This window comes from Scophthalmus maximus, chromosome 15, assembly GCF_022379125.1.
Source record: "Scophthalmus maximus strain ysfricsl-2021 chromosome 15, ASM2237912v1, whole genome shotgun sequence".
NCBI lineage: Eukaryota > Metazoa > Chordata > Actinopteri > Pleuronectiformes > Scophthalmidae > Scophthalmus > Scophthalmus maximus.
The window spans coordinates 7487451-7511514 of record NC_061529.1 but is presented as its reverse complement, the minus strand read 5'-3'; the positions used below and the strand labels follow the sequence as shown (position 1 = coordinate 7511514).

Below are 24064 nucleotides of genomic sequence, written 5' to 3'. Positions count from 1 at the left end.
TGCAACTGCGCCCATGACAGGGGCCGCACTGTTCCCACAACTTCGGTCGACATATTTGAAAAGAAAGGCAGGACATTCAAAGTCACAAGAGAGAAAGACGCCCTGTGTGCCAAAGAGTTCTCTGTTGAGATGAAGTGGTGCTGATGGTGCTCTGGTCTGATTTTAAAAACACCAAACTGAAAATGTCTGAGACATTTAAAAGATGTAGTCAAGCAGTTTTTATTAAATTTTTTCTCCATTTTTCACATTTGATGCACATAATGAAAACAGTTCAGTTCCTTCACAGTCTGAATTTCTTACAAAAGGTCTTATAAAAGATTCCCCCCGAATATCTATCACATGTTAAAACAACAAGTGAAGTGCAAATCACTGCATACAACTAAACAAAACAATAAAGGAGATGATTTGCTCTTCCTAGTGGATGCTGAAGTTTAGGCTTTCTCGTACGTGCGGACGGCCTGGACTCCCTCGAAGGTCAAGGTCTGTGAGACAGAGAGGCGAAAAAGCAAAAGACTTGATGACAGGAAAACAGTTAGTGGTAGATTTAATATAATGTCTAGAAATCACGCTCATGTTTTTGCCTATCCATTTGAGTTATATATCAGTAATTGCACCACCACAGAGGAAAGACAATTGAGGTACATCTTATCTTATCTTTATTTTGTGCAGCGCAATAGTGCAGGACAAGGCGATTCATAGAGCTGCATAAAGGCAGTTGGAAACTCCATGAACTGATAAATGCAGCCACAGTTACAAAACACTTCTCTTCATTTGTTAATGTCATATCATACTTTATCAAGTTATGTGCCTTTCATTGAAACTCACCATCACCATCTTCCCATCCTTGATTTCTCGGACAAATGTGGTCTCTTTCCCGTCCCACTTCTGCACTTGAACAAGGTTGTCTCCGTCCATGGTGAAGGTGGACTGCAATCAGACACAAGACGAGGAGAAGAAGCCTTCATCCGCGATCACATCTCAGGGTAAAGTCTTATCGGCTACACACACAGGTGTCTTACACTCCGTGGGTTTATGTTCAGAGTGACTCCACTTACTTTGACGTGGCGGTCATCGGGTGTGGTCTCATCGAACTCCTCTCCCAGTTTGGAGGAGATCTCTGTGTTTCTGAAGGTGCTCAGGGTTTTCACCACTACTTTGTCCCCATCTTGGCTGATCTCCACTGTTGGTTTGGTGACATTGCCCACTTGTCTTGTGGCAAAACCAACACCTGTAAAATAAATATATATGTATATATTCAACTGATTTTCTGTATTTAAAATTATGATACTTGAGCAAAAAAAACAAAAAAAAAACAATCAGCAACTTCTATCTATAATTTCATAACTAAATAATAAGTTGCCCAGTTAAAACTGGCTCACCCAGCGCCTTCATGTAGTCATCGAAGTTCTGGCTGTCGACCAGTTTCCATGTTGCGCAGAAAGCATCAACCATGTCTGCAGATGTTTCAGGACCAGTTCAGTCTCTCGGATCTCAGTGCGGGGAAAAACCCGCAGCGCGTCCTGCGGCCAAATTTAATACGGCGACAGAGGGCCGTGACGTCAGCAGCAAGGGCGGAAGCTGATTGGATGGCGCGATCGCTGGGTGGGCGGAAGCGTAAAGCCATTTACTAGAGAGAGAGAGAGAGAGAGAGAGAGAGAGAGAGAGAGAGAGAGAGAGAGAGAATTGCCCTGTTTTCTGAATCAACAAATTTATTGTTTAAGAATTATGATAACGGTTTTCAGGAAGAAAACATTTTTTAACTACCCTTTTATCGAGATAATAAACTCGGGCTGTTGATCAGAGAAATAGAGAATTTTTATTTAAAAAAAATCAATCAATCAATCATTAATTCTGAAAAACGGGGCAAAGTATAAACCAGACTATATGGCACAACAGAAACTATGACCTCCTGTCCCTTTTTTAAGAACAAAACGATTGGTTCTTTCATTTGTTCATATTTATAATTCATCACATTGATTCATGGCTATCACAATCACAGACTGAAGGGTTTGTGATGAAAAGATACAGTACAAGTTTGGCTGAGTAATTAGTACAATTCCGTTTTTACACATTTAATTCTTCCTTAGGAAGACATTCATGTGTGAACTAACTTTGATGTCAAGCCATCCAACGGTTGCTGAGATATTCCATTAAAAATCACAATGTCCACATCATGGTGATGCAAATGAGGAAAAGTCAGAGGGACCAGCGAAATCTGAAGGATTCATCTTCTGGAAACAACGGCTGTTTTTGGTTGTTGAGAAAATGAAGTTAGAGTGACTGACAGCTACTACTGTATACCTTTATTGTTGATAAAATACTTTCATCAGATACAAACAGATGTCCACTGTCATATCTCAGCAGATCAATAACACCATATATGTAATCCATAACACTAGTAAATGATATATGATTTTATTTAAATGAAAAAATACACTGTTGTTGAGTGTCGTATGTTGTGTATTTTACACACCTTCAAACAAAACCAAAAAACAATTTCTATTTCCAAATTCTTGGCACTTATCAATGCCAAATTAATACATAAGGCAGAACAAAGAAAATAATTTTAGAGCAAAATCACATACTTCAAAAAAAAAACATCGCAGCTCAAAATCAAAACACTATTATTTTGTCACTTCCTTCAAATAAAAATTCTGAAGAATTTGAATTACTTCCCTGAAAAACACATATAGTGCATGCAAATGAGACATTTAACATTTTCCTAAATGAAAACTCATGAAGTAAACCAGGGACTTTTAATTAACTACTTACATAAGTGAAAAACAAATTCATCTGGAATCATAAATGGGTTTTTTTATAACAACGTTTTTGCTCCAACCATTTATTCCTTTGAATGTAAAATTACCCAATGAGGTGAACGTGAAGCCGGTCAGTCAGTGAACGGGCAGCAGAGGTAGAGTGAGAGAGGCAGAGAGTGAGGTAGGGAGGACAGAGGCACTGATGCTTCTCCATGTTAAGGCCCCTCTCTCCTCTCCCTTATCAACCTAAAATAAGCCTGTGATCCACAAAAATGTTGGTGTTCACGTTTATTATAAAAAAAAAATTGTCCCTTACAGTATTGTACAACTTCGTAAAGAACATCAGAACTTAGATGGTTGATTCTCTTACTGCAGTTACTTGTTGTACTGCACAACAGACCACATGTAAAAGCCCCTGGCTGGTGGCTGCAAGTATGAACTGAACCCGAATGCTGCAGTTTAACCGCAACAGTATTTCCACGAGCTTTAGTACAATATTTCATTACAGGTTTGTAATTGCAAAAGGAACAAAAATGATTAAATGTATTGATATGTATTCTTGTATATATACTTATATTCATATGCTTATTATTTGTGTAAGTTTTCAAGTTAGATATTTATCAATGCAGCAAAAAATCTTAAAGGTCAGGGTGTCTTCAAATCTCCCTCAGAAGTATATATAAAGATAAATTTTAATCAAACGAAGGGCATGTTTGGTAGTTGTACTCTTTTAGACAGGAAGTCTAAAGGCATCTAATTTTTAAAAAAAGAAAAAATAATATTGCATAGAAATTATGCAAATTACAGTCAATTTCTAAAGGAATTCAGGGTTTGATTTTGTGAAGAAGAAAAAAAATGGCAAAGACTTCTGTCAAGTGGATTGTCCTAAATGCAATGTGGCATCTGTGTATGTGTGCATGTAGTGTCATTCTACAGGTAGTCCTGAATTGTCCATGCACCTATGGGAGCAGGGTGCTATCTGAAAACCCCGACATTAATGGACAGTGCCACCTCTGGTTTCCTAGTTTTGTTCTGTCCAGCCTTCGTCTGTCGCCCCGCACCATCAGATCCTGCAGCCTTTTCGCTAAAGATAAGAAAGAGGATAAAATAACAAGTTACATAAAAAATAAGAAGGAGAGTTTTCACAGGAAGGAATCACTGAGTTGGCTGCCAAAAAATTAATTCCATAGAAGAGCTTGAGAATTCATTTCCCTGCAGACAGCTCAAGCAACAACATCCGTAAAGACAGAAATCACAAATATATATAATTATAAAATTTTCCCAGCTGCTGCATCTGGCAAAGTAAAGACGTCCCACCCTTTCCTGCGTTGCTCTGCCTGCTCTCGGAGCCTCTGCTGGCCCTGCTCATCCTCCAGCGTGAAAAAGGCCCTGTTGTTGTCAATCAAAAGATTCTGAAGAGAAATATCAAGAACAATTTGAGATGTGTCAAACGCAAAAAACAACTCTTTTACAAACAAAACGGGGTTTTACCAATACCTTGATGCCGATTGTGTCGCCATCTTTGAGGTGGAACGGTGCTCCCAGTAGGGATTCTGTTCTCTTCTTCTTTTTCTTTTTGGAAACCTGCTGGTTCTGAAAGTCAAATGAACATGGACTGAGACGTGCGGTAATTTCTTTTCTCATGAAATTATAAGAACCCCACAAAATCCTGGTGAAACGAAGAACTGAACGATCAAGGTCAAATCTATTGTTATGTTAATGATCTTCCTAAGCTCTCTGATACTTAACCATTTCCTCAAACAACCTTTCTATTGAGCAAAATAGCGCAATATACACCTACAAATAAACCTAAAACTGGTTCCCTTCCATCCTTAATCTCACCCAGTTGGATATTTCTTCCCAGATGTGTTTGTCCGGCTGGTGCTTGGCCAACAGCAGAGAGTCGGGGGAGAGGCCGTAGTGCGAAGCCAGACATGTGCGTAGAGAGCGAGGTGAAGAATCCCGGGATGCAACCCAAACCAGCTCCTCTGGAGGGTAGTAACTCCTCTCCCCTGGTACTCCCATCTTAACGTTTAGTAACACCTCCTTGGGCCTTGGGAGGAGGAGGAGGAAATAAGGCAAGCAAATATAATTACACAAGTAAGTGGAAGCCTGGTGGGATATTACTTCCTGTTTTGGATTATCAGAAATAAGTTACACTGTGAACCTTACCCTAGATCTTCCTCTTTCAGCAGCTGTTGCACACAAAGGTCTGTGCCACAGGTTAGCTTCAATTTCCTGATCAGGAGGAAAATAAAAGAGAGAAATCTGGACCAAGTACTGACTCAACCTTTCTGTATCTATCCTGGTGTGAACAAAAGCATGTGAGTGAATGTGAATGTGAATGTGACTAGAAAAACTGGTCATACCTGAGCGTCAGTTGTTGTCCTCTGAGGATTCGTGCCAGTCTCCCTCCCTCCAGCTGCCAGAGGCGCATGAACGCAGTTGTTGGCACACACACACTCTGGAGGGCAGGCAGCGCCAATACCTGATAAAGAGGTAAAACAATGAAGTGCAGCTAGAGGAAAATCTTTCAGGAAAAAGCACCAAAAATCACAGGCCTCATCATTACACATGTTCTCAAATAAAAGAAGAATAAAAATCTTTGTGTGGTGATAGTTATATTTAAATAAGAGCACTTCTTAGACTGCAGTACATTCTGGATGTCCTATCAAACACTGATAAAATGAGCAGTAGAAATTTGGGAAAATTTGTTCCTATTCCACTCCGTCCAAATTGGCAGCTGTTGAATTAACTTGCCTAAATGATACAATGGTGAATGCATCAGCTCTCTAGCTCCAAAGAAATTGAAAAAACAACTACACTCCTAGAGGATTAATTTGGGAGTTTCACTTTGAAAAGCAGGTCTGCACATTATCTTCATATTTCACCTGAGTCTTGAGCTCCTCCAGCGTGGCCTCGTCTGATATTTCCACCTGTCCTACACTTCTCAGCTCCACCGCGTTGCCGGCGCACAGAGGAGGCCAATGATTCTGCGTTTCACCTGCAGTCAAAACCTCCTTAAAATCAGCTTCCATGTATTTGGGGTCTGGATACAGCCACATGGTTAACATAAGGAAACCCTGACAGAAAGAGAAGACATCAAAGGTTGAAGAGCAAGGTACAGTTATATCATATAAAAAAATCTCCAGCCAAAAATGTAAAAAGTGTAAGTACCTTTGGAGGAAGTTGTCCTTCTGTGACGACTAATGTCTCTCCGCTGCTTATCTTCAGCTCTGACAGAGAAGCATCCTGGGAATAAATTGCCATTGTTAACACGTGGACTGAAGTATTGATGGAAACACAAGGGAGGAATTAAAATAAAATTTGAAATATACCAGTATGCCATCTAAACCCAAAACATTTTAGACTTCCAGACCTATATACTTTTATTGTGTAAGAGGTCTGATGCATGCATGTATATGTTTCCTATTAAAATACATATCTTTTATATATACAAATATTGTTTAAAGTACAGTCATCCACTCACTTCATCCATAAGTGGCTCTCCAACCTCTTCACACCAGTCGAGCCTCCTCAAGTGCCAACAGGTACCTTCATGCACACATTGAACTGACATTAACCAACAAGATAATGAAGACAGCAAAAAGCACAAGTAAAATACCTGTTTGATTAATGTCTCACAAAAGCAGAAATTCTAAATGCAGAAAAAGCTGAGTCAACAGAAAAAAAAACTGTAGGTTTACCATCAAGTCCAACAGCATCGAGCATCGCCTTTAGACACTGCCAATAAAAAAATAAAATGATTATTAATCAAATAGCACAAGGGTAATGTAAGCACAGTGTGAAAGTTGCAGAGTTGATTTTTTTCCCCTCACGTCTTTGACTGTACAAGTCTCCTCCACAATTATGTCCATCTCCATGCCAGCAGAGGGCGCTGCGCCCACAGAGAAGTGCAAAAAAAGCTGCGAGAGAGAGAGAAACGTCTCCAAACATCAACCAGGTACTTAAATACCTCGTAACTCTTCTTGATTTGTTTTAAACTGTAATATAAGAGACTGCACTGGTACCTGAAGGCTCTGTAACCTTTGCCTGTGCAGCTGCGCGAACTCAAAGGATTTATTGAGGATCTCAAAATAAAAAGACACACCTGTGATGCCTTGGGGGCATTTCCCGGACAGAGAGTCAGTGTGGTCATGAGTCGCACGCCCGCATCTCGAACACTCAACTCCTCACACACTGTCAGGTAAAACCAGAGTGCGGCAAGTGCCATTCAGTAAATGTTTGCTACGACTTCAAACACAGATGATGAGAAGAAAAAAATTACAAGCAGGGGATAGAACCTTCTAAAAATTTAACAAGGGGGACAGAGTAAAGAAATGTGTATCTTTAATATTTGTGATAAAATGAAGGGGATTTCCAGCTGATAGAAATCTGCGGCCCCAGGGTAACAAATGACAGAGTACCTGGAGGAAGGAGTTTCCCTGTGCAGTCCACCTGTCTCAGACAGAACTGTGCACCTGGTCAGTGAGACAGAAACAACAGCGCAATTGAGGACGTAAACATACAAAGCCCCTTTTTTTAAAAATATCTGTTTAAGATATAACAAAAGAATGAGCAGAAACTCTTAAAGATGTCTTAAGAGTTTTTCCTCATTTTATTTTATGTTAAGTTAATTCAGTGATATTCAGTTGTCAGCAGGCATATACATTAATTCAAACACATCTTATATAATATGTACATACATTGGATTAGTCTAAGAACCTTTGATGTGCCTGACGTAAAACCTGCTTTGACGTACATTCATACGCTGCTCAATTGTGTAAACAAATACCGGACTCTGACTAGTAATGGAGGGGGGAAATTGTCAGGGAATCCCTTGCAGACATGTGCAGTTCATGTTTAATAGCGAGCGTCTTGCCTGGGGGTTTCTCCTGTAGCCCCAGCTCGTCTACGGCCCTCTGTTTCACCTCACACAGCAGCTGGATTAGACACACATTAAACAGCACTCAGGGATTTTTTTTCAGAAAGAACAATGTGACGCTGGAATAGATAGAAAGAGTAAGAAGATGCAACACGACGGAGCAAAGCACAGAAATTACTAACCATATTTCCTGTGGCTGGAACCTTAATTTTCCTCCTTTCCTCCTCTTCCTCCCCTTCACCTCCTCCTCCTCCTCCTCCATGTGGTTGAAACTCCACCTGGAGCCAGCGGCAGTCAGAGGGCGTAGTCACGGTGACGACATCTCCATTTAGGGTAAACAAACTACACAAGGTTGAGGACATGACTGTAAAAATACACATATAAAAGGAAACGGCACACACACACACACAAATTGCAGATGATTTTACCTGCTGTCGAACGATTGGGGCTCCAGCACTAGCAGCGCGTCTCCGTCTTTCAGCGACAGCTCCTTGAGCGTCCGCTGCATGTCATCGGGCGGGAAAACCCTCCATCCGCTCGCCCCTCCTCCCTCTCCCGCTCCCTGCTCTCCTCTCTGTCCTCCCCTATGCTCCTGGCACAGAAGACTCTCCTTAGGCTCCCCCAGTGCCTCCTTCACCTCCCCGAGTGTCGCACCACCTGCAAACCCTCTCGCCTCCCTTTTAAGTCCTGGTCTTCCGTCTTCAAAACCACCTCTGGTCTCCTCACATTCTACCCTATTCCCCTTCTCCTGCTCAACATCTTCGCCCAAAAACGGACGGACTACAGTCAGCAGCACCGGCTCCCACTCGGCTCCAATAAGCAAAGTCGCACCGCACACCTGAAGAGATTAAAACGAGCATAAACGTGAGTTAGTGTGGATCTTGAGATTGGAGCATGTTTGTGATGGACTAGGTTTTTCTTCACCTCTCTGCCGTTCCACACAAACAAGTCATAGTTTGTGTGGATGCCTGCACTGTACAGGGAGACATTGTCATCTGAAAAGACAAAACACATCCAGAATGGTGTAAGAGAGATGTTACAGAGATTACAATGTCCTCTTGACATATTTTGCTAAATGTCTCACCTGTAAGAGTATTATAGAGGTGTAGACCTGCTGGAAGACTCTTGGCCACAGTCAAAGCCATATCCCCTTCCCAGAGTTCCTGCATCTGAACAGACAATACACATATACAAACACGGCCTCTTTCTGCTGTTCTTTTTATGATCCTAAACTTGATTTTGGGGAATGAAGTTACCTGATAAATAGCTAATCGCAGGTCTCCGACAGTCTTTCTACGGTCGAAACTGAGGCTGGTGCGTCCGCCGTCTTCTCTGTTGGCTGGTTGCAGGGCTCCATTTTCTAGTCTATAACAGGGTGCCAGGTGCAGACGCAGTTCCACCATGTTATTGGTGGCTTCAAACTTCTCGCTGTAACAGAGATTCATGTAACAAATCAATTTTCACATAGCTTTACATTAATAGAACTGTTAGAACCAGTTTTACACCATTGTACTGTTATAATACTCTAAAATGTGAACTTGTGGCTGTTTCTGTACCGCATCTCTTGCACTTTGATGTTCTCCTCCTGAGCCATCTGGACGAGGTAAGAAGGAACTTTATATTGTGGATTGTTCAGAGCTGAAAACATAAAAAAATATATATATATTGTGAGTAAACGTTACACATTTAGTCCTTAATCTTCAATTTCCATGATATTGCATAGGTTATCAAAATGATTAATGGTCCCTTTCTTCAGCATGAACCCACTTAACCCAACTGGGCAGATATCATCTGGCCACTGCAAATGACAAGCATGGTTTCTGTTACCTTCACTGGGCCTGTGCAGCTGTGTTTTTCTGTAGAACAGCATGTATGCGCTCTCTTTGCCCTGGAACTGCTTCTCTATGTCCGACTCCCTGATGGAGGACACTGTGGAGTCATTGAGGTCAAACCAGTGGCTACCCTGCTGATAGACAGGAACAAACATCGTGAGAAACAGCCATCAGAGGATTCACAAGATCTCCACGAGGAACCTTGACAAAAAAACAACTCAGACTGGATGAATTGGATTTTTCACTTTTCCAGTGTTTTATTTGAAGTTTAGTTTTAATAACCATAAAAATATTTATTTGTAGTCTACTTAAGCTATAGCGAGAACAGGGCATTTGTGTGTGTGTGTGTGTGTGTGTGTGTGTGTGTGTGTGTGTGTGTGTGTGTGTGTTTGTGTGTGTGTGTGTGTGTCTCTGAGCCTCTCCTCTTATTGGCTGACTGTTTCTGAGTGACACACAGCCAGGCCAACCTCAGGTAATGGATCTTTCTACAATGCGGGACCATTAGATTCATGCAAAAGTGTGACTTGCTCTTTTACCTCTGGTTCAGGTTCTGGCCTCTGGTCCGCTCCCGGTTGTTGTTTAGCAGCTCCTGGGCCCGAAGTTGTTGACGGATCAGAGTTATTGGTATGTTCTGCTGGACAAGGTAGGTCAGTCACTGGGCTGGGCGGGTTTGCCTTCAGTGCTACTCTGGTACCATTAGAAACCAACATGAACACGTCGTTGTGGGACTGCAGGAACTACATCAGGAGAGAAAAACAAAAGAAAAAAGGGGTTTGTATTCAGAAGATATAAGGAACAAATATTACACCAATGATCATCAGCAAAGAAACCAAAAATACCTTTCCTATGGGACCATAGTGCTTTCTGAACTTTTTGCTCCAGGACGAACCAATCTTATCCATGAGTTTCTGGCCCAGCTGATCTATCAAGACACTCTTTGATGACTCCTAGTAAACAGGAAATTAAAAGCACATAATAATAATAAATTCATCTTTGCTCCATCACTGACTCTATAGAAAAAAAAAGTGTGAAAGACAAGATAAAATTTAGAATAAGAGCATCTTAGAATTGTTGTTGCAGTACCTGGGCAATTATAGCAGTAAGGACAGACAAAGGGTTGTCTTCTTGTAGTTTTGTCTCACACGCTTCCTTGACCTCCTCCTTGACCTTTCTCTGAGTTTTAGGTTTGCAGTCATCCTCCTGTAAACGTCACACAGAGATGCTGCCGTTCCTAATGCACACCTTCAAAAGCTTGCAGTTCTTAATAGTAAGTCTCCCACAAAAAATCTGCCAATATCCTCATCGGCAATTAGATATTTTAATGGTGATTTCATGGGGAATAAGAAATTAGTCATTAGATCACTACTGGCCTCTCACTTTCTGAAAAGCAAGTACAACTAATGACTGTTGATTTATTTTTATGCTCCTGTTTACTCTTTTTACTTTTCTCACCGGCGGCTCCCATTGGCCGAGCTGGTCAATGTCCCTGATATAAGCGTGGTAGTGGCCACCGTAACAGCCTCCCTTATGGATGATCACAGAGAAGAGGTCATAGGTGTAATCAGAGTCTTCTCCATTAGTCTGTAAGAGGAAAACAGATAATAATTAATTTCTTTGTGTTGCCTTAAATGCACATTTGCTTGCCTGCATCTGTGCAGCGTAGAGAAAATGTGAATATATGTCTTTTTATTTTACACAGACACCCATAAAAAATTCCCAGAGAAAGTGAACAAATGTGGAATAATGCCTTATCCTGCAAGGATATTCAAAAAAGGGTCCTTCCCCATGCCCTATCCCTCCGCCTTTCACCAGACATGGGTGAAATCATAACCTCCTTGACAAGAGGTGATTAAGATACGATAAGTTTGAATGTGCCTAATCTAAACAAAAGTGTGGTCAGAGTGTGAAACCCTCTCAGGTACCTGCTCACAAAATGGCCGTAGGTTGATGGTGAAGGGGAAGCCGTACCGTCCAGTCTCCTTGTACCGCTCACATTTGGCAAAGTCAAAGCTGAATCTCAGCAAAGACATGGTCATGAATGGAGGGAGCTTCTTCATCTTAGCAGACTGAATAAAAGCAAGATATGAGTAAAGAAATGGAGGTGAGAAACCGTGAAAAACAATATTCATGCATCTATATTTTTGAGTTCTTTACATGACCGTTTTTAATGTTTTATTTGATCAGTATTGGCATAAGGCTTATTCGAAAGCAGAAATTAAGAAATACATATGTATCTATTTGCTGTGTTATAACCTTTATTATCGTGTTAACAGTCTGAAAGCTGTAACTGACCTTGGCAGCAGTGACCAGCCTGTCGCACTGTGCACAGCAGTACAGGTTGTTGCCCTCAAACAACTCCTCCTCCACAAACATGTTCCACAAACCCTCCTCCAGGCTGGACACGCCGCAAACACACACCGTCAGGTCCAGAAAGTCCTCCTGCAGAAGACGCAAACAAACATTTACACCACAGCTCGGTTGGTTAGAAAGCTCTGTTTTAGTGGTGAGATTTATTATACTACAATATTTCCTGTAAGAATCCCTGCACATATGGACAAACCTGTCTCTGGCTGACGTTTCCACACTCCTTGCAGACAATGCTGTTGACAATTGTCCCATGGTACAGCCGGTGAATAAATGTACTACCAGTGGTTCCCACAAGAGAGTGCTCCAGAGCACTGAACAGAATTCTGTTCAGCTCCTGCACATCATGTTGATTTGTCCCCTGAAAGAGAATAAATAATCAAATCAGGGACAGAAAGACATTTTCTGTGTACGATACAGTACAAAACAACACTTTTCAGAATTTCTGGTGATTATACCTGCTTTCAACAGGAAATTATGCGAGACTTGCACCACTGAACACAAAACCTACGTTGCAGATTTATGTTTTCTATAGTAGCACTAGTTGGTTGTTGTTTTTCCATCTGTAAGCAGCTAATTTTTCACCCAAAATAAAAAAACTGGATTTTATTGAGTATATGTCACTCCATCAGTATGAACTTTCTATATATATATATTTCAATAACCTCTATAGAATTGGTTTGTAGAAAGGTAGTGGGACACGTCACTCGTCACTCTTTACTTTTACGCCCATCACGAACATGGAGCAATATTTGAACATTTTAATCCATTATGTGCATAGTCACTCTCGCCTCCCTCCGCTGAGGGCTCAAGTTACACTTTTTACTCTGATGGTTTCAGGGCCCCGGTTCAAGTTTAATCACATCGCTGTATGTACAGACAAACGTGTCAATGCCTCTTCCAATTCAACGTTTTGGTTCGGTCTCCCTCTTCCTGCAGCTGAAAGGCCTCCAGACAAAACAATGTCTGACAACTAAATAGTAAGTCTGGAATTTCAGATTTCTGAATTGCAGCGTGTCACTTCCAGATTGGACTTGAGGGTAAATGAACGCACGGAAATGAGAAGTGCAACCTGAGCCCTCTGGTTTCTCCTTCTCACGGACAACAACGACGACAACAACAACAGACCTCGCTGCTGTTCCAGCCAAAGCTCTCCGTGAGGTCGGCGGTGGAGGCGCTCTGCTGGTCCGCCAACAGCAGACGGGCGAACAGCCTCTGGAGCTCCAGCGGGATCACCCGGACCTGGGGGCCACAAGGGAGCAGACGTAACCTCACAAACACACGCATCACGCCTGTGCTCGCACCTCCAGGAACACCTCTCGCAAGTCTCACCTTGGCCCCCGGTGCCTCTTTGTCTTCCAGGCATCCCAGTTCCCCTGGCCCCAAGGCGAAGAGCTCCTCTGCGAAAAGCAAGACACCACACAGCGCCTCAGCAGACGACAATAAAGGATTGTAAGCGGCCCACTGGGCGGGTCTCTCGGCCCCCGGCGCTCACCTCTGAACTCCGGGGTGAACAGCAGCGTCTGGAGCAGAGAGTTCAGGTAGCACGTCCCCCCCTGGTTCCTGATGCCGCACAGATTGCTTCTCCCTCGGGCCGGAGGCGGCTCGCCTGCCGCTTTCGCAACGTTCCCCTTGGAAGGGGTGGAAGCGAAGCCCTCCTCCTCCTCCTCCTCCTCCTCGAACAGATTCCCGAACATGCCGCGTGAGTCGCTGCGTTTGACTCCCGTTCGTCTCCGGGGACTCGTGAAGTGGCCTCTCGCTATCTCATCTTGGTCTTGCCGAGCTCTCTGTTGACAATGGCCGGGCTGACTCTGAAACAGGAAGACTTCACGGGGCCAAACATAGCGACTGTGACTGGATGTCGAACACGTTGGACTCGCGGTTACTAGCTAACGAACCGGCGAATCAAGGGTGAGCAGTTTGACGGCTCAGCCAAAAATGTGGGAGAGAGAAGAAGAAGAAGAAAAAAGGAAGGCTGTCGGTAACGTTACGATCTTTTTCTGCGCGACTCCTCCAACCGACACTCCGAAGACTGATTCAAATTAATAATAAATCAACATTGCGTGTGAGAGCGTCTCGTTTGTCCTCCGTCAGTCTCGTTACCGGTAAGAAACGAAACGTAAATAACAATATCGTCGGCGAACAGTGGGCAGCCATGTTTCTTCCTGCTAGAGAATGCCCCGATGCATTGTGGTACTTGTAGTATCGCAGCTCTTCCCCCCCCCCCCCCCCCCCCCCCCCCCGCTTCTTCCTTATTGACGTTAAAGGGACAGTTCAGTGATTTTGAAGTGGGGTTGTATGAGTTACTTGTGCATAGTTAGTATGTCACCTTATGGAGATGGTGATCAGTGATGTCATTTAACGGAGTTTGGAGGAGAAGTGGAAGTAGCGTAAATCACAGACCCACTGCTCCAGAGGGGACCACTGAAAAAAATCAGCTGTTCCAAAAAGTGCAAACTTAAACGGCTACCTGGCGGAAAACCGAGGCAGTGAAAAATACGTCCTTTAACGTACAATTAAACGGAATTTTTTTTTTTGGTATGCATTGAAAAATTTGCCGAAAAAGACGTTTTTCGGTGGTCCTCTCTGCAACAGTGGGACTGTGACTGACAACCTCCGTTAAATGACATGGCTGATCAACATCTCCTTAAGGTAACATATTAACTATGCATAAGTAACTCATACAACCCCACTTCAAAATCACTGAACTATCCCTTTAACACATGGGAGAACATAAAGGTCATTCTCGTCACATCACCTCATCATAATGAAAACATGACATTGAAATTTTGTCAATTTGGTAAAATCATATCAATTCTTCTTCTTCTTCTTCTGATGTTTATTGGCAGTTGGCAAAAACAACTTTTTGGTGCATTAGCATCACACATGCTCAAAATTCATCTTGTAATTTACTGAACAACTCAGCATTTTTTTAATGTTAACTACAATTCCCTCTGCGAGCTATTTAAATCGTAGATGTAAAAAAAAAACTGCACTTCCCACAATTCCAGGTGCAGATTACGTAACGATCATGGAGATTGCTAGTTTGATTGCACCAAACTTGATTTATAGATGCCAGTTTTTTAATAGAGGTTGTCAGTTATGTGCCCAGAGCCATGACTGTAGCACTGCATACCAATCAGACAAGGTATCCGATTAGCCACGAAATATCTTGGAATGAAAACTTGTGCACTGCAGGGTATGTTGGATGCCCATTATTGTTTCCACCCTGAGCCTATTGCAAAAACAACTCTTGTCTTGCATATTAAAACTTGTTTATTGACATCTCAATAATTTAATTCTACTTGTACACACACTCATACACACACATGTATTTTTAACATTATTTTTCATAAGATGCATTTACAGAAAGCTATGAAAGATTTTCTTGAGTTGTATTCGTTTCTGTTAGAAAACACATACAAAATAGACATGCTCACTTAGAAATCTGGTGCACGCTATATTTGTTAAAATGAGGTACATTAGTTGTTAGCCTAGCACTGGTTGAGGGTAACTGTATTATATTTATTTATTAACTGGTCATTATACCAAATTCCCCTAAAATCCCTGAAATAGTTTTCTGAGTATAGCCACTGCTGAAAAAAAATCTGAATGTTCCTAATTAGTCTACGTTTCTTCTCTAAATTCTTTATTTTCTGAAAATGTCATCTCCTCAAATGATGGTCTAAATGACCCCTCCCCACATTGCAAGGATATCAAAATACTCAATCATATGTGAAATTGATTTAAATGATTCTTGCCTAAAACAATCTAAAGGCATTTATTCTATGAGATATCAGAATCATTCTTCAAAACCCACCATATACAGTTACTCTGTAGTTGTTTAATATAAATCCTCCTCAGCTTGTTAAAACGCACAAGAAAACACTCAGAAACATTACTGAAGGACCTAATTGTTGTCATCGTCCTGATTGTACAGCATGTATTCAAGGTTGAGCTGGAAATAGTGGACAGTATGCACACACATTTCAAACATTATTGCAAATTATTTGTACACACACACACACACACACACACTAATAGGTTTTTAGCTTGAACACCTTGGAGAGAGGTGCTTTGCCACTAGAGTAGATCAGATAAGATTCTCCTTTTGAGCTGAAAAACTCCCAGTCACTGCATCCAATGGTTGGGAGCCAATGTACAGGAATGAAGCCTTCATATCCTTGCCATCTAAAAACAAAGGAGAGAAGATGAATCAAATCGAAAGGTGTATTTGCATCTGCTTAACAATTGTTCAATGCCTTGGGCCATTTCCTAGTTCCTTGTGAATCATCTCATGTCAAAAGTGCTGGTGTGCTTTCACTTGTCTGGCTCACAGGAAGAAAATAAATCTACATTACTTCAGCATATGTCCTCGAGATGATTCCAGTGCAAAGTTAGAGGCCAGTCATTACGGGTGAATTATTTAACAGTGGGAGGGGTATTGTTGACAAGTTGACTACCTGTAGAGAATGCTGTTGAGGGAGTAGGATTCTCCATTATAGGAGTTAGCCACTATTAGAAAATGTTCTTCCCCGAGGCTGAAGAATTCCCAGTCCACTGCACTGGAGTGACAGAAAAGGCAATGCATTATTACACAGGAAGTCTCCCTATAGTCGATGTGTGTATATATCATAGGCCGAATGTAAACTTGACAGCTCATAAAATTGAAGCCAAAACGTCTCGATTGCCCCCTGGTGGTTGCAGTATAGGTCATAAACCCAGAACACGTCAAACACATTTTTTCCAAAGATGGTTTCTGTCGTTTTAGGTAGCTCTTAGGTAGCACTGTGAAAGTGTCCATTTTTCTGTTAAGTGTGGTTCAAATTTGTTATGTTATAAAAAATGGGGTGAAACATTATCAGATATGCGATTGGTCGAGCATGTGTATCAACAGGACCTCAATATACTACTTATGTCACCAGCACCTTTATCCAGGGTATTTTGGCTTTATTTTTGTACAGTGGGAGGAAGAGACATGTCATGCATCTCTATTTACAGTCTATAGTATATATGTATAATGCTTGCAAGTACCTATAGGTGACAATATCCTGGAAGCGGACAAAGAGCTGTCCAGTCATGTCCAGTTCGTAGATAGTGGAGTTGATGGCATATCGACTTGGTTCGGTACCCTGCAGTCTGTGTCCATTGGCAACAACCAAGAAGACTCTGCTGCCAATCTGAAACATTTCCCAGTCTGTGGCACAAAATGTCTAGTTTGGAAGTGGGAAAAAAAACATACTGTTGGTGTGGTGGAGGTCTGAACAGTGACATGAGAGCAGAAGACAAGTGAAGACATAATGTAAGTAGCTTGAGTAATTTATCGTTGGGGGATAGGAATGTTTGTACCAAATCCAAATCATGGCAGCCCACCCACAAGTTGTTGAATCATTTGAATCAAAAGCACAAATGTGAGGCTTCTGGTGGCAACAGAGGATTTAAGTTATTATTACTCAACCTGTGGAGAACATTGATGTCTAAACAAGAAGTCATGGCAATCCATCCAACAGTCCTCAAGGTGTTTCATTCAAAACCACAAATGTCCATGCTGGTCTCTTTAAAAAAATCATGGCAATCCCTTCAATAGGTGTTGAGATATTCCAGTCTTGTCTGAATGTAAGAGGTGGGTGAACCGACCATTTCATACATGCAGCCACGCGGTTAACATGTTTAAAAGGTGTCAAAATTATGTTTTCTCTCTCATTTGATGATTTCAGGTGATTAATTTTCCCTTGCCCCGGGGCGTTCTTGTGAACCCTCACATGCAGCTGTGGAGTTCCCCTAAATCATACATCTCCTTATGGTTTCTCGTGTGACTATCAATGTGTCAACGCTCTCTACTCAAATGTGGCCAGTTTTAAATGTATGATTCACAATCAGTTACAGTACATATCAAAGCATTGCTGTTGCTGAAGCAAACCATGGCAAACCACACACTCTATCTTTGGCCCTTAAATGCTTGCACACACCCATTACTTGCTCCCTATCTCTTTTCCCATTTATCTCACCCTGTTTGTGTTCCCTTCCGTCGGTGTTTACACACAAGAGAGATGTTTTTTCGAACTGATCGCAAAGATACTGCTGAGAAATGTTACATCAAAGTGCTATTCACCTAGATTTACACTGATGCTTGGACATCTTCCAAGTTTACCCTGTATTGTGATATAGTTCCAAACCATTGTGTGGTAATATTAAATCCACTCTTGTATCTTAAATAATAAGAAAAATTCAGTTACATCCACAACGTACCTTAATTATCTGGAACACCTGGAAGCGTCCATTGACCCACACATAGATGACAGAGTCTACAGAAGTGGTCACTCCATCAAAAGCATTTGCGACCACAAGGAAATGGTACGGTCCGACGGTGAAGAACTCCCAGTCGTAGGCCCCTGAGGTCAGCAGCTTCTGGTAAACCTCAAAGGACTTTGCTAACCTGTTCCACTTGTATATCACACTGTCTATAGTGTGATTATTATTACCTGAAAGACAAACCAGAAAGATAAATTCATAATTTTCAACAGATGTAATGCAAGAATTCTGGACCTTAACTTGAAGTCATTTGATTGAATTTTTAGTTTTTACCTTGTCTATGATTAGCCACAGCTAGATAGACTTGTTGATTAATGGTAAATGCCTCCCAGTCTCGGGCGCAGTAGGTCTGCAGAGACTGGAACCGCACAAACTGTTTACTTTTCTTGCTCCATTTGTAAATAACAGAAAATTCTGTCTCCGACTCTTTGTTTAAGCCATTGTATGGCCCTCCCCCAGAGTTAGACACCACCAGAAATATCTAGATCAAACAACAAAACAGAGGAAATATGGGTTCAAAGCTTATATTGAGACTAAAGTGTGAAATCCCTAACAATTTTCACTTCCTCCTTGTCATACTTTCTTTCCTATGTTGAAGTGTCTCCAAGCTAGGGCTTCATGCGTGGAGATATTCTGGTAGAGTTTGAATCCTGAGTGGGTCCACAGATACACAGCAGAGCCAGACGCCTTGGAGCGGTGAGCCATGGCAGCCATCAGACCAATGCCAGGTACCCGGAAAACCTGAAGTTGATGGCAATATTGCATGGAAGGATGGAGAAAATCATGACTGGACAAGATTAAGATATAGACCCATAGTGGGACTGCAAGAAGAGCATCAACCAAAGCCATGATTGCCCAGGTGAATTTCAGGAATAACTACACAAGCTATTAACTCACATATCATTTACACTGCATTACATTCATTTGGCAGATATTTTGTCCAAAGCAATCCACAATAAAATGTCCGACCAAGCAGGATGAGAAGCCATTTTCAAACACCTTTTTTGCACCATTCAAATATGTTCTAATACAAATAACTGAAATATGTTCAGTGCTTCAGTACAAGGGCTTAGAAATGTTTGTATCACATTGAACCAAAGGAACAAAATACATGTTAAGTCCTAAATAAAGGTGTGCAGCGAGAACAACAGTTATAGTGTGACCTTTGAAAACAAAGCAAGTTCTGCTTGTGACCTATTTTCACAAGGATACATGACTATCTTATATTTCACGAGAAAAAAAATTGAGAGAGGTCAAAAAGGCAAAAATATCTACGTACATCTGATTTAGTTTTTTCTTATTCTCCACCATTCCCTAAAACCCCAACCTATGGTCTTGAAAAACACTCCTCAAGTGAAAGACATTTTTCTACTCTTGTGCTATTGGTTTCCTTAATGATGAGTACAGTAAGGATTCCAGCCATAGTATAGACACAACAAACATGCAGAAAATATTAATTTTTTAATTTAAATTGATAAATACCTCTACATCGTGCGTCTCTGAGCTGGTAGTTAGAACCTGGTGTTCCAGTACATAGTCTAGCCTTTTGTGATCTGTGCACACAGAGAGAGGTGGGAATTGAATCAGTTTTCAATGTAAGCCGAGAAGAAAATTGCTCATGACTGTTGATGCCTGATCCTCACCTTCGAGCACAGTGACCCACGCTGTACCGTCACAGAGGTAGAGGCCTTTCTTGAGTGGATTGAACCACAACTGGCCTTGTAGCAGCTCTGAGCATGAACGCTCCAACCCCACCGACACTCGCTCCTCTGTCTCTGAGCGTGCACGACCACAACACAAAGTCAAGAAGACAGTTAAAGAGGAGAGATAAGTGATAGGCTGAGCATATAAATCTTCTAAATGCCTTGTTAAACTGCAAGTTACCATAGGAAGTCAGGTGGCTATCATGCTCCCGACCCGTGACAGGCAGGTCTGAGAAAAGTGGTGGTACTGACAGAGTTGCTAGTTGGGGGTCGGAAGAGGGGCAGATCTGATGGGTGGCATCTGAACCTGGTACCAAAACCAGCTGTCGTAGCAAACCCTGTACATGGGCAGCAGATTGGAAGGAAAGGATTAGGAAAACGTATTAATCATGTATCTTAGGTGTATTTAAAAGCAAATTCACTAATTCAGCAAAAGTCAGTAATGAGGAAATACAAGTCTTACTGAAAACAGGCCTTTCCATCTTCCCCGACTGCCAATGTGGAATCTGGATCCCTGAATGTTGAGGTCTGAGGGGAAAGGCCTGGTGGGAACGCTGTTTGCCATAAAAGGATATAATTATTCTTAATGGATGAAGTAAGTTGTTTTGCTTTTGTAAATGAACAGAAAGTCTGTGTAGTTAAATCAGCCTCCTCTGTTTTTCTGTTTTGAGTAGACAGGAAAATATGAGGCATGAACTGTATCATGATAGCACTGTATGGGTGCTGATATTCCTCCCTTTTGTGCGCCAGAGGGAGTTTCCACTTAAAGCCATCCATCACACACTGTCAGGCCAATATGATATGGCCGCAGGGTGTGAGCAGATTTGGAGCGGTGCCATTGTATTGTGGTGAAGGATCTACTATTCCTCAAGGGGATTGAGAGGGAACAGGAAGAGAGGACGGTGGTAGGCAGGCGGTATACCCACACAGTCAACAGAAAACAGACAGAATCCCTCAGGAGGAACACAAAAAAAAGATGGACTTACATTTCTAGAGGTGAGTTGCAGTCCACTGAGAGCCTCACATGTTGACCAGCAATGGTTAAAACCAGAGTGTGCCACTGGTTGTCAGCCAGTCGGGTGCCTCGAAACACCCAGTGCTCGTTGACCCCTCCGTGACCTTTAAAATGGAAGTGCAGGCATTTTCTCGAGAACCTCAGTCCCAAGACGATCCGTCCACGTTCCTCATTACTTTTGAATTGCTTTTCCTTCTTCGTCTTCTTCTTATTATCTCCATCTTGTCGCTCTTCCCTGATACTCCTCTTTTTATTACTTTGCAAAGTGTCTCCTTTATCATTCTCTTTCTCGTCCGCTGCCCTGTCCTCTTCTGTATTTGGCATCATCAGGGAAAAGATGTATTCATTTCTCTATAGGACAAATAGGAAAGATATTCAGCCATACTGTATTCAACTATTTGATAATCAATTCATTATTTTGGTTATTTTTTAATACAAAAAACATTATCAATTTTATGATGAAATCAATAAACGAAAAACAGTAATAGTCAATAACGAACATTATTGTCAGCTGAAAACTATAATTGTACCGTACTTGCATTTCTCAAGCATCCACTTAACTACATTTCAGTACATTTAGTTCATATTATTCCTGTACTTTAGGTAATGTTCTTGAATGCAGTCCCTTTACTTGTGGTATCTGTCCTTTTTCTTCAGTAAAGGATCTGAGCATTAGTGCCGGTTGCTCACCTTTTGTGCAATGCGAGAGACTTTTAGAGTCAAAACAATGGAGAACTCTTTCGGGAAAAGGTCACAATTCACCAGCAACTGGGAGGAGGGAAAGCTCATGGAGGCATGGGGGCTGGTGAAATGTACACCCCTCACCCCTCCTGCCTGCCTCATGTGCACCCCGGGCACGAGTTTGGAGGTGTCCCTCTCCAGGACAAAAGACAGGAGATCCAGAGGGAGCAAATCTGCAAACAATAAGAAAATAAAGAGGTCAGGAGGACTGTTTTACTGCTTAAACCTATTCATGCAGGTTGCTCTGCCATAAATCAGTGGTCCCTAACCTGGGGGTCAGGACCCCCTAAAGAGGTCGCAAAAATAAATTTGAGGGTCCTGAGATGATTAATAGGACAGCAAAGAATCACAGAAGATATATTTTAAGTAGTACAATGCTCTTTACAAACACTAAGTAGTAGTAGTAGTCATCAAGGTTTCTAAAATAAGTCATACTAAATAACTGCAGAAGGGAAAATCCCTCCTAGGCAGTTGTGGAATGTGTCTAAATGCTCATTTAGTGTACAATTTTCAGTTACTATAGCTTTAGTGTTTTCATTGAATGCTACTTCAAACTTAAACTCGATTACATGTCAGAACAAAATAACCTACTGTTTACTTTTTTCTCAATGAATTCAGTTTTTTGCTGACCAAACATATGTAAATGTTATAAAGTAATAAGCTATTGTTATAAAGTAAACCAACAAGAAGTAGACTGAGAGACAAACATTAACTGGCATCTAATTTTTCTGGCAAATATACCAAACATTTCATGCCTTCAGGTTTTCAAATTTGCTGTTGTTCCTTATCATTTTAATTCATTTTTAGGGGGGCTGGATGAATAGAAACAGAATAGAAAGCATTTTAAAAATTGATTTGTATACGAATTTATCAATATAATTCATACATTTATAAATCATGCTTTTACTTCTTGAAGTCCATTTTCTTGCTTACATTTACATACTTCTACTTCAGTAATATTTTCAATGAGGGAATTTAAATGAAGTGTTTTTAATCTTAATGGAATATTTTACACTGTAGTATCAAGTAGTTTTACATGAGTAAAGAATCTGAATACTCATTCCACACATGCGTGATAGAAATAGCCCTGGGAGGCGGTGGAGCTTTACAGGCTTTAGGAAAGGGTTGGTATTAAAAGAAAGACAAAGGCAACAAGAATAATGGAGGAGAATTACTCCTACATTGATGTGACATCGGATAAAGAGGCCAACTGCTCGTCCTGATATTCTGATGTGTATAGAATTGCTGTGGAATCCTAACCACATCCACTGTCTGTACTTGTTTGTGGATGTTCATTTAAGTTAATATTGCACGCAATACTGCACACACAAACACTCCCAAAGTACTGTAAGCAGATACAGACAGTTGGAATTATCCAAAAGAATTTTAGCTGGAGGGGTTTCCCAGGTTTGTAGATGAAACCGTAAACCACTCGTCCGAAAAACCATTAACTGAGCATCAAATGTTTTGAAATGTGCTGAGGTAATAGAAAGCAAAGAGATGAAATTGACGATAAAATGGTACCATACCTGTACAGTGTCTCCATGTGTCTGTGGTGCTGTTGATGACCCTTGACCCCAGGAGAAGGAGCTGCAGAAATATCAGCGGTGACATCACAAAAGAAATAACTTGTTTGGTTCAATTGCCAGTTGGTGCGACTGTCTCCATGTTAAAGGTATTTCTCTTTTGTTTTTGTTTTTCTCTTCCCTTTTTATATCTATCTAAAGGGACAATACACACCGGACAATTGTGTATTTTCCATATTGATCCCAACGAGTATTGTCGGATCTTGCCAAAGAAAAATGTCTGGAAGATAAAATGCTGCTCAAAATCATCAAAGTTATTCCTGCGACCTAAGACTCCCGTGCACCTAAGTAGCAGAAATAGAGCTCCAGTGCTGGAAGAGAGATCATTTCATCAGTGTGGAGAATCCTGCACCTGCAGCTCCTTTTAAACACCGGAGCCATGCAAATCTGCAAACAGCCCGTCACTCATCCTCCCACAACCGCCTCTGATGTCACAGACCTGCCAGAGGGTTGAGCTTCCCCAGTGCCACAGCCAAAAAGTATTTGCAAATAATAGTATTACTCAAGTCTGCTTGGATTTAGGTAAGTCAGTCACAGGAACGTGTTTGAAAATTGACTTGTGTTTTTTACAGTAAATATAGTCTCTAGCTCACAGTTATAATTGTCTATGGTTACACACATACACACACACACACAATTCAATGGTTCGAACAACAAGTATATTTGACCTTGTTTTGGTGGTTACTAGGCACTCCTTAAATAATCGCTCTGTGTTTTGAGAAACACCGTCACATCAGCTGGTGTCAGATCTCTCGGAATCCTCTCATCCACCGACCGGCACATTTACAAGGCAAATGCATCATAGACTGCACCTAGATCGGGCTATAAGATACCAATTCTGCCCAGCCCTTATTTTTCCTCTATCCA

The 24064-nt window shown here is 41.5% G+C and overlaps 3 protein-coding genes across 5 annotated transcripts; all 3 read right to left on the bottom strand.

The window, feature by feature from the left end:
- Nucleotides 1-203: 203 nt before the first annotated feature.
- fabp7a (fatty acid binding protein 7, brain, a) lies at nucleotides 204-1537 on the bottom strand. The gene is made up of 4 exons (XM_035610205.2): nucleotides 1380-1537; nucleotides 1056-1228; nucleotides 826-927; nucleotides 204-482 (listed from the first exon to the last, which is right to left on the bottom strand). The coding sequence occupies exons 1-4, from the start codon at nucleotides 1450-1452 to the stop codon at nucleotides 432-434; spliced, it is 399 nt and encodes a 132-aa protein (XP_035466098.1). The 5' UTR covers nucleotides 1453-1537; the 3' UTR covers nucleotides 204-431.
- An 862-nt stretch (nucleotides 1538-2399) lies between these two features.
- Nucleotides 2400-14022, bottom strand: usp40 (ubiquitin specific peptidase 40). Of its 3 annotated transcripts, none has more exons than XM_035610200.2 (31): nucleotides 13336-14022; nucleotides 13173-13240; nucleotides 12969-13082; nucleotides 12037-12201; nucleotides 11769-11915; nucleotides 11399-11542; nucleotides 10929-11057; nucleotides 10560-10676; nucleotides 10316-10423; nucleotides 10013-10213; nucleotides 9472-9610; nucleotides 9201-9282; nucleotides 8901-9072; nucleotides 8729-8813; nucleotides 8569-8639; nucleotides 8073-8482; nucleotides 7827-7986; nucleotides 7642-7702; nucleotides 7187-7240; nucleotides 6871-6959; nucleotides 6599-6685; nucleotides 6467-6503; nucleotides 6250-6314; nucleotides 5937-6011; nucleotides 5651-5842; nucleotides 5129-5247; nucleotides 4932-4997; nucleotides 4602-4812; nucleotides 4257-4352; nucleotides 4077-4171; nucleotides 2400-3843 (listed from the first exon to the last, which is right to left on the bottom strand). In XM_035610200.2, exons 1-31 carry the CDS (start codon nucleotides 13535-13537, stop codon nucleotides 3735-3737), a joined length of 3870 nt encoding a protein of 1289 aa, XP_035466093.2. In that variant the 5' UTR covers nucleotides 13538-14022; the 3' UTR covers nucleotides 2400-3734. The 3 variants fall into 3 exon arrangements, with proteins under 3 accessions (XP_035466093.2, XP_035466095.2, XP_035466096.2); XM_035610202.2 differs by having other exon boundaries at nucleotides 9472-9607; XM_035610203.2 differs by lacking the exon at nucleotides 6599-6685.
- A 964-nt stretch (nucleotides 14023-14986) lies between these two features.
- LOC118285975 (thrombospondin-type laminin G domain and EAR repeat-containing protein-like) lies at nucleotides 14987-23517 on the bottom strand. Its single transcript, XM_035610006.2, has 13 exons — nucleotides 23141-23517; nucleotides 21561-21784; nucleotides 20842-21221; nucleotides 20319-20409; nucleotides 20037-20193; nucleotides 19796-19927; nucleotides 19635-19705; nucleotides 18732-18893; nucleotides 18426-18633; nucleotides 18090-18322; nucleotides 16875-17053; nucleotides 16304-16405; nucleotides 14987-16031 (listed from the first exon to the last, which is right to left on the bottom strand). Exons 1-13 carry the CDS (start codon nucleotides 23223-23225, stop codon nucleotides 15878-15880), a joined length of 2178 nt encoding a protein of 725 aa, XP_035465899.2. The 5' UTR covers nucleotides 23226-23517; the 3' UTR covers nucleotides 14987-15877.
- Between the last annotated feature and the right edge of the window lie 547 nt (nucleotides 23518-24064).

Coding starts and splice junctions, on each gene's coding strand:
- fabp7a (XM_035610205.2), bottom strand. CDS start 1,452: ATGGTTGATGCTTTCTGCGCAACATGGAAACTGGTCGACAGCCAGAAC. Junction 1,229..1,379: donor TGACTACATGAAGGCGCTGG/GTGAGCCAGTTT, acceptor TTTATTTTACAG/GTGTTGGTTTTGCCACAAGA. Junction 928..1,055: donor CCGATGACCGCCACGTCAAA/GTAAGTGGAGTC, acceptor GTCTGATTGCAG/TCCACCTTCACCATGGACGG.
- usp40 (XM_035610200.2), bottom strand. CDS start 13,537: ATGTTCGGGAATCTGTTCGAGGAGGAGGAGGAGGAGGAGGAGGGCTTC. Junction 6,960..7,186: donor AGGGAAACTCCTTCCTCCAG/GTACTCTGTCAT, acceptor TTTACCTGACAG/TGTGTGAGGAGTTGAGTGTT. Junction 5,248..5,650: donor TGGAGGAGCTCAAGACTCAG/GTGAAATATGAA, acceptor CCTCTTTATCAG/GTATTGGCGCTGCCTGCCCT.
- LOC118285975 (XM_035610006.2), bottom strand. CDS start 23,225: ATGTCACCGCTGATATTTCTGCAGCTCCTTCTCCTGGGGTCAAGGGTC. Junction 21,785..23,140: donor CACATGGAGACACTGTACAG/GTATGGTACCAT, acceptor TATTGTTTGCAG/ATTTGCTCCCTCTGGATCTC. Junction 16,406..16,874: donor CAGGATATTGTCACCTATAG/GTACTTGCAAGC, acceptor CTGTCACTCCAG/TGCAGTGGACTGGGAATTCT.